Source organism: Echinops telfairi, unplaced genomic scaffold (genome assembly GCF_000313985.2).
Source record: "Echinops telfairi isolate 266 unplaced genomic scaffold, ASM31398v2 ScPeMD7_5592;HRSCAF=6446, whole genome shotgun sequence".
Taxonomy (NCBI): Eukaryota; Metazoa; Chordata; class Mammalia; order Afrosoricida; family Tenrecidae; genus Echinops; species Echinops telfairi.
Window position 1 is genome coordinate 3,321,847 of NW_022109491.1, and position 9,544 is coordinate 3,331,390.

Below are 9,544 nucleotides of genomic sequence, written 5' to 3' on the forward strand. Positions count from 1 at the left end.
CGGCGCGCGGCGGGGAGGGGCGCTAGGCAGCCAGCCTTCCCCGTGCCCTGCCTCCCTCCCTGTGGGCCCTGAGCGCCGGGAGAACGCGCCTGGGCCTCCACGCCGTCGTCTGGACACCTTCAACCAGTGACCCCTACCGTCTCCGACTCCGAAAGGAAGTTGAAAGCTGAAAAGACTTGGTACATCCCAATTAAAGGAACAGGCAACCCCTGTGGGCCGACAGAAACAGGGGGGTGTGGCGAGCGGCCGCAGGTCCCAGCCGCGGGCAGCAGGGGGCGCCAGCGACAGGAGCGCGGGGGGTGGGGCCCTGTCAGTGGGCGGGGCCCGGTCCGGGGGCGGGGCCTGGACAAGAAGTTCTATGCCCGCTTCGCAGCCGAGGGGGATTTTGATAAGCGCTTGGAAGGAACTGCCTAACAAGTGCTGTAAGTGTCGTGTGCCGACAGCTCAGATGATGTGAAAGCGAAAGCACTGTATTTATCAACAGTATTACTATTTTTAAAGTGCAGAGTTTGTTTTTTTTTAATGTTCGTTCTCTTTGGGGTGTAGGTCTGACAGAAGAGAGCATCAGTTTTACGCTCAACAATGCATGCACATTTTGCTTCATCTTATTCGTTGACGATATGATTCAACAACCACAGTAGATAAGAACCCTGGTAGCCTAGTGGAACTGGGCAGCTAACTCCAGGGTCAGCACTTCAAATCCCATAGTCATGCAGTGGGAGTGAGATGCGGCTTTTTGCTGCTGAGAAAGTTGACAGCGTCGGGAACCCAAAGGGACAGTTCTGCTCTGCCCTCATGGGACTCTGCGCTGGAATCCACTGGCTGCAGAGGGTTTGATTCTGCCTCTAGATCCATGGTCTTCTCCTCAAAAACATAAAAATCTGTGTACAGCTTTGTTTAAAATAGCAATAAGCTCAGTTTCCCAAACCCAAATATTGAGGAAATGGCATTGTTTTGTATTTCATGAAGTTGGGAGGGAGGCTCATTAACAGCTCTCACGAGGCAGAGAACACACACTTGTTGGCTGAAAGTGGGGAGGACTGGAAGCACTTGCTGACGAAGATCAAGGACTGCAGCCCTCAGCCGGGATTACAACTCAATGTCAAGGCACCAAAATCCTCACAACTAGACCAATTCGTGGCATCATGATAAATGGAGAAAGAGTTGAAGTTGTCAAGGATCTTGTCTTGCGTGGATCCACAATCAATGCTCCTGGAAGCAGCAGTCAAGAGCTCAAACGACACATTGCATCGGGTAAATCTTTAATGTGTTGAAAAGGAAGGAGGTTACTTTGAGGACTAAGGTGCACCTGACCCATGCCATGTGTTCTCAATCGCCTCATATGCGTGTGAAAGTTGGACACAGAATAAGGAAGACTGAATAAGAATCAATGCACTTGGTCTATGATGCTGATGAAGAATTTGCAAGTACCATAGCCTGCCAAGAGAACAAACAAATTTATCTCAGAGGGGTACAACCAGATGTCTCCTCAGAAGCAAGGATGGCAAGACTTCATCTCATGTCCTTTGACATGGGATCAGCAGAGACCAGTCCCTGGAAAAGGACATCATGTTTGGTAAAGTAGAGGGGTGGCAAGAAGACCCTCAAGGAGATAGGCTGACACAGTGGCTGCAACAATGGGCTCAGACTTAGCAGTGGTTGTGAGGACGGTGCAGGACCAGCCAGTGTTTTATTCTGTTGTCCACTGGGTTGCAATGAGTGGGAGCCAGGCCTCTCAAATGTCCCACTTTTGAGAGGGGGCTCACTAGCATCCTCTACTCAGAATCCCACTGGAGGGAGATACCAAGCTGAGAAAAGGAGAGGGTCCTCAAGAAAGAGGAAGACCCTCAAGGAGATGGATTGACATGGTGGACGCAGCAATGAGCCTATACTGGTGAGGATGGAGCAGACCCAGGCAGGGTTTCATTCCATTCTCTCTGGGAGTTGTCCTAAGTCAGAACTGATTCCACTCAACAATAACAACAACAACATCTTTTTAGCTTTGGCTTTTCCTTCTCCTGCAGGGTTCTGCCTTACACCAATTCCTGCTTTTATAGGTCTTACTGCCTAAGAAGAAAGCGGGTGCTCACTCACTTGTGTCCCTATAAGAAGTGCACCCCTGTAGGTCCTCTGCAAAAGACACAGGGACCCCAGGAACCTTAGCTCACATGGAGAGCTGCTGCTCTAGGTGGGTCTCCTTCCAAAGTCCCCGCTCCCTGCTCCGTTCAATGGAGGCACAGGGACCTTATAGAGGCTCTCCTTGTCCTACTGCCTGGCATTGCCTGTTCTCCAAGCAGACCCCTCCACACGCCTTCCCAGCATGCAGCGCACATGTGCTCGGGGGCTTTGGTCCAGGTTGAGCTGTGGCCCTGATGGAGCGGGGTAGAGGAGGCTCCATCACCGGCACCATTGGAGCCATATGTCAACATTGCAGAAACAGTGTGAGGAGGCAGCACCAAAGCACAGCACCACTCCAAATAGTGCCTCGTGCTGACACAGAGAAGACCAAAAGGGTGTTGGGTTAGGCAGGGTTCTCTAGAGAAACAAAGCCAGGATGCTGATGAGAGGTTTATACAGCAAGAAGGAATATAACAGCTAATTAGTCCACACAGCAGCACAGAGGGTTCAGTTCAACTCGCTTTCGTGGAACAGTTAATGTACTGAAGGTCCTTCAGCTCACATGTGCTCCTGGTCCAAGGTCAAGGAAGCAGACAGCAGAGTCTTCCCTGGGGCAAGACAGGCAGAGTCTCCCCACAGGCAGCAGGTAGCAGGGTGGAGCAGTGGCGCTGGAGCATAGCAGAGCAGCCCTCAGTAGGATCTCAAACTCTAGTGATGTGTTCATGGCGGCGACAAGATCCACCAGCAGCACGGCAAGGCACCACATCCACAGGTTGGCTTGGCCCACAGGTAGTGCAGCACATGATTGAGGCAAAGAACTAGCTCAAGCAGCAGCATGCTGGTCCAATCACCAGGGAGAAAGACAGAAGGAAACCAGCCCTGGAAAGTCATTTATCTCCTCACCTTCCAAACGAGCTGTGTCCTGATCATACTCCACCCAAATGTTCCTACAGAGGCCTCGTTGGCACAAAACCTAACTATCATGGTTGGCAGGCACTGGGATTCTGAAGGTGGCTGCTCAGCTATGGCAGGGGGGATTGGATGCAGTTAGTCATGAGAGCAAAGGAAAGGATGCCCCCAGGCAGAGGAGTAGTGGCAAGGCCACCACGGGAGCGCCCGCCCGGGGTGTAATAGGAGGCTAAGAGCAGATGGAACCAAGAGGGGTTAGTGTGACACATAACTTGTCTGACACAGACTGTGGTAATTGGATGTTTTCATGTCAACTTGAAAACGTATGAAAGTGTAAGGGTGGAGACCAACCTGCTAGCCTGTCAATCAGGTCACAGTCTGATGATCCCTCCTTGTGGGCATGGCCTTCTCATGAGGATTCTGGGAACTTCCTCTCTCTTGATTCTGCCATCAGAAGTGGGGGCCTAGTTTCTCTCTCTCTCTCTCTGCTTCACCTTCCTGTTGACAAACCACATGGAGCCATGCTGATGGCAACCAGAACCCAGAGATGCATCCACCGCCATTGGATCCACAGTACTTTCCACCCACCAACCTGTGATTTTCTTGCATTCGGCATCATTGCATGTGCTGCATGAATCTGCAGAGGAATTCATGGGCTAATATCGAACTTCCGGACTTGATCTGGACTGGGCTGGGATGTTTTATTGATGCATAATTACTTCTTGATATAAATTTCTCTCTTACACATACATGAGTTCCAATAAAATTGTTTCTCTAGTCAACCCAGTCTAACACATTAGCTCCTTCTACCTTGTGGCCTGCTGGAGCTCTGCCCCACACTGAGAGAAGAGGAGGAAGAGAGAGGAGAGAAAGAAAGAGTAAGAAGAGGGAAAAAAAGAGGATGAAGAGGAGGAGGAGGAGGAGGAGGAGGCTAAGGAGGCATGTAATTTCATCAGGTTGAAAACAGATTGGCAGTGTGCTATTTTTCATCCACAAGAAAATGTGTGCTGTTTATTAACTGCACCGGTAGGTAGCCATCGAGCACTTTCACACAGCTGTGTGAGATGTGTGAGCTTGTAGAGACCAGTCTTGTTGACCTCCAGCCTGCCTCGCTTTCACTCCAGAAGGCCCCAGCTGTGCGGACAAACCAGGAATTGCTCAGCTAAGCCACCCTCCCCACAGCCTGCAGATCCCCACTCCCGAGCAGCCACACGATGCGAGGAGCTGCTTCATCTGTTGTCTACCAGCCAGGCCCCTCTGGGTGTGTGTGCGCACCACACCTGTGTGTTTGGTGTGCTTCACAGCTGTACCACACTAGATGCTATTGTCAATAAGCCCACTGCCATCAAGCCGATTCTACCTTACAGAGACCCTAGAGGACATTATAGAATTGTCCCTTTAGGGTTTCCAAGACTACAAATCTTTACAGAAGCAGTTCGCATGGTGGAATGAAAATGATGGCCTCTCGGTTAGCAGCCAAATGCGTAACCATTGTCTTAGGCTAGGCTCTCTAGAGAAGCAAAAAATCCGTGATATACATATATGTGTATATGTATATACACATATGTGTACATATATACATATGAGATATATATATGCACCTCCCTTGCGTGGTACCCCCTTCATATGTTAGGTGAGAGTTATTAGTAAAAATGAGATTAATAATGAAGCATATACATAAGCATAGAATGCGATCTAACTTCCAGCATAAAAAAAACACCTCGAGGAAGATACAAAGGAAGAAGTGTAAATATTTGGCTGGAAATTTGAGAGGAGGGGGTGGGGGTGGGACTAATCCTTACTGGAATTGGCATGTAGGCTACAAAACTGTCCAGACACGTTGAAGTTGCCGTTTAATTTAGATCCCTATCACAGAGCAATAATTAAGCTCATCACATCACTTGGCAATAGCAGTTCGAGCATAGGAGCCCCGGAAACCTGAGACTCTCTCCGTGGCTCCAGGGTCTAAAGAGTTAAGGGGGAAACCCAATCGGAATTGCCCTTCTGCTGGTAGGGAGGAGCAAACCTTTCCTACCTGGCTGTCATTTTATGCAAGGATCGTGGTACCATCCCCGACTAGAATGCACACACAGGCCTGCTAACCACAAGGTGAGCAGTTCAAAACCGCCAGCCGCTCTGTGCGAGAAGGCAAGGCTGTCCATCTCGTAAAGAGCTACCGTCTCAGAAACCCATAGAGACGGTTCAGAATCCAGTAGACGGCAGTGAGTTGGGGTTTGGATTTGGGTCCACCTTCACGAGTATTTTGCCCGAGTACGCAAACCGGAAGTATTGCGACCCTATAGGACAGGGTGGAACGGGCCGTGTAGGTTTCATTTTTTTTGAAACTTTATTTTATTATTATTATTTTTTAATCGTTTTATTAGGGGCTCATACAACCATGTGGGTTTCCTGACTAAATCCTTCAGGGTGCAGAAAGCCTCGCCTTCCCTCCTGCCGAGCAGCTGGTGGCTTGGCACCGCTAACCTTGGGGTTTGCAGCCCAACAGCCACTCACTCCACTGCGGCACCAGGGCTCTGTGCGTCGGCCTCGCTTTCTCTCTGGCAGTGTGCAAAACCTTCTGTATTCTGCCGGGCACTGACGGGTACCATTCACCCGCTGCCACGAACCGCTCACACCTTCAGGGGGCTCGCAGAACTTTGGGAGGTTCGTGTCTCCAAACAAAAGCCTGGCCAACAGCCTCGCCCCAAATCGGTCACTGAGAACCCAGTTCCACGTGGACGCACGAGGGCTGCCGCGGGTCAGAGTCGAACCTGAGACCCGGCACCGGGCGCAGGAAGGCCGGAATGAAGCTTGATCTCCGTTGGAGTGCCGCTTCCCCTTCACTCCCTCCGCTCCACCCTCCTGCGTCTCCTTGGAGACCACTTGCTGCCTCCTGCTTCTGGGCCTTGGCCTATACTGTTCCACCGCCCTGCCCACGGACTCTTTTCCCACTCTCTCACCTGGTTGCATTCCATTCATCCTGTCTGTGCCCCGCCCCCAGGGAAGTTGTCCTTAAACGCTCCCACCTGCCCCCCACCCCCACCCCCAGCAAGTCCTGGGTGGCCCTCGCGCCCATGCTTCCTGTGGCGCCTGTCTCCCTCAGTCAGCAGCACCCAGGGTCCGCATCTCTGTATTCGCAGCTCTCCCCTGGAAGGAGGTGCAGAGATGGAGACCAATGGGACTTGTTGCACGAGCAATCCCTCCTTCGTGCACCAGGTAGCGCTCTTGCTCCAGAAGGTGTTCCCCAAGCACATTCCTCGCCCATCCTAGGAATACTTCACACAGCCAATCAGTATTAAGGAAACTTAGCTGTCTGTGGGTGAAATGCCATTACTGATGGCTAGTTTGAAGACTCACCTTAATTTTTATCTAGCAAGAAGCATCACATTTCCCAAAGCCTTCCATTGCAGTGCTTTCAAGCCTTTATCAAACAAACCATTACAGGTTGAGCTACTAACTGCAAAGTCAGCAGTTCAAAACCACCAGCCATTCCTCCCAGATAAAGATGAGCCTTTCTCCTCCAGTCAAGATTCAGTCTCAAAAAGAAAGAAAGAAAGATTTAGTCTCAGAAACCCACAGGAGCCGTTCTGCTCTCTCCTACAGGGTCGCTCTGAATCTACTCTTAAGCTGTGAGGTTTGGGGGGTTATTTATGGTGATTTGGGTATTGAGGTTGCGTCAGGACTTGTTCCAAATAGCATGTCTTTGAATGAAAATACTGATTTCCCTGGTGTGATTTATTCAGCAATGATTTATTAAAAACCCAAGACTTGGGACATGTGGTCAGGAGAAACCAGTCCAGTTTCTGGAGAAGGACATCCTGCTTGGTAAAATCGAGGGGCAGCAAAAAAGGGGAAGATGCTCACCAAGATGGACTGACACCATGGCTGCATCGATGGGCATGAACATAAGAACAGTTGTGGAGGTGAGGCCGGACGGGGAACTGGTTTGCTCTGTTGTACAGAGGGTCACCGTGGGCGGGAGCCAACTCCATGGTCCTTACCGACAACAAAGACATGCCAATCTGCTCCCGTCATGATGGAGCCAGAAGTCCCCGCCCCCCGGGTGCACATCACCTACTGCCTGTCAATGTGGGCTCCTGGTGACAGAAAGAAATGCTGCCCAGTCCTGTACCATCTTCCAGGACCGTGTGAGACAGCAGCCTGTTGGGACCCCTGGGGATTTCCACTGGCTAATTTTCAGAAGCAGAGGGCCAGGTCTTTCTTCGTCATCTCGCTTAATCTGGACATTGCGCTGAGACCTGTCCACCACGAGTGACCCAGACAGTATTGACATACTGGTGGCATTGCTTCCAGGACTCGGCAACACGCCAGCCTCTGTATGATGAAGGACCAAGAGAAGAGGGATAAGTCCTGACTCAGCTTCTGCAGAACCTCCCTATAGGGAGCTATGCTGCGTGCCCTAAAAAATTTAGTTGTTTTCTTAAAGGCATCCCAGCCTAGACAGCCAGGAAAATGAGGTGACGTCACCTTTTCCCGGATATTCTGAGGTGGTGCTGATGGCTGCAGAGGGGAGGCCCTCTCTGAAGGCAGCAGGGCACACACAGGTGACAACTGCAGGCTCTGGGCTAGTTCTTACAGCTCAGCTCCTGTGGGACATGGCTTCTTATTAGAATGATGGTGTTCAGTACAACGAGCTGCTGTTTGCAAAGCCGAGCAAGAGCCGTTTAGCAAAGACTTAGGCAAGATAGACAGTCTCTCCATTGTTGCAAGCCCTGGGGAAATTCTCTCTCTTTTTAAAAACACTTCACATGCATGGAGACACTCAGAACCAAAGTTGACACCATGCAGTCAATTCTGATTCAGCAACCCTAGGGACAGCGGTAGAACAGCCCCTGTGGGTTTCCAGGACTGTAATTAACCCTTTTCAGGAGGAGAAAGCATTGTCGTCGTTCTCCCTTGGAGTCCCTAGGTGAGGCAAATAGGTAGGAGCTTGACCACTAACCCAACAGGTGCTGGTTTAAAGGTGGCTAAAAGGCCCAGCAATCTGAGTACTTCCCAAAGCTCACAGCCATTGAAAACCCCCGTGGGAGTGCAATTCCGCTCTCAACCACATGGGGTCGGCAGGCTGGGACTGGCCCTGAGCAAGAGACACTTCACCTTCAGTGGGTTCATTCAGTCCAAATGAACGGCAGGATCTTCATTTCGCCGGAAGGGCAAGAAGGGCTCTGGGAAATGGAGTCATTTCTCCACGTTCCCACAGCAGGTATAACTAACAAGTAATAAAGAAACAAATCCTGGTTCGTTGCAACTAACCCCCTGTCCTTCTGAGAAAATGTTGCCCATTATACCTCTCAAAAATCATCCCACCCCACTGCCTTCTGGATAAACTTTGCTTAACTCAACTTTGTCTAAGACGTTTCCATAACATTGCTCCAGCTAGGCTCCTCCACAATCAGGGACATCTTTGCAGCAAAGGTAAATGCACATGGACAAATATCCCCTGTCAAATCCGTGTCTATACTCCCATTTTTCCTCCCACACCCATTCCCCTGTGGGTCTGTATAAGCATCGACTCGTATTCCACCACTATCGCAGGATTGTGTATATAACAGGATTGGCCTCTGTTGCCTAGAACTCTTGCAAACGTCCATCATTTCTTTTTTCCCTTCCCCCAAGGTAACCCTTGTCTACTCTCTGGTCCACGATTTCTCCTCTCCTCTTTTCCCGATAGCCATCAAAGAATGTGGAGATCATCTTTTCTTGGCTTTTTTAAAAGAATGGTCTCCTACAACATGTCCTTTTGCGACGGATGAATTTCACTCAATGTTCTCCTGGTTCGTCTCTGTGGTAATGTGTTCGGCAGATTCATCGGCATCCTTTCAAGTCCCGTCAGATTCCACCGTGTGTCCATGCCGGTGTTTGTTTACCTGCTGCTCCACAGACAGGGCATTTAGGGTATTTCCATCTGTCTGCCATTGTGAATCGAGACTGGTGTGGGTGGGCACATACCTGCCCATGGCCTGGCTCTTCTTTCTCTAGGATAGATTCCAACGGGAGGGTTTGCTGGGTCATATGCTAACGTTGTAAGGAGGCACGAACCCGTTTTCCGCAGGGTTCCCCCCTTTAGGGACTGAGAGCTCCAACTTCTCCACTACCTCACGGGCATTTGTTGTTTCTGCCTTTGTGAACTTTGCAGTCCATGCTGGGGTGTCTTTCCCCGAAAGCAAGACTCCCCTGAAAATAAGACCTACTTACAGTTTTGCCTCTTGCTGACATATAAGGCATCCCCCCGAAAATAAGGTCCCCCGAAGCTATCGTAACTCTGGACTCTGGGCCATAGTGGTGGGCGCCGCGGCACAGCCCACTGTTGGCTGCAGCACAGCCGGAGCAGACAGGAAGTGCGAGGTCTCTTATAATAAAACTGTAAACAATGAATGTGTACCGTATTCTTCTTGATGGAAAAATAAGATATCCCCTGAAAATAAGACCTAGCGCATCTTTGGGAGCAAAAATTAATATAAGACACTGTCTTATTTTCGGGGAAACAGGGTAGAGA

At 50.3% G+C, this 9,544-nt stretch overlaps 1 protein-coding gene across 1 annotated transcript in view; it reads right to left on the reverse strand.

The window, feature by feature from the left end:
- The window catches only part of PFDN4 (prefoldin subunit 4), a 10,252-nt gene extending 10,056 nt beyond the window's left edge, over window positions 1-196 (reverse strand). The window contains exon 1 of the mRNA XM_045295382.1: window positions 138-196. Coding sequence (XP_045151317.1) covers window positions 138-185 — 48 coding nt within the window. The 5' untranslated portion in view covers window positions 186-196. The remainder of the gene's footprint in view (window positions 1-137) is intronic.
- Window positions 197-9,544: the final 9,348 nt, after the last annotated feature.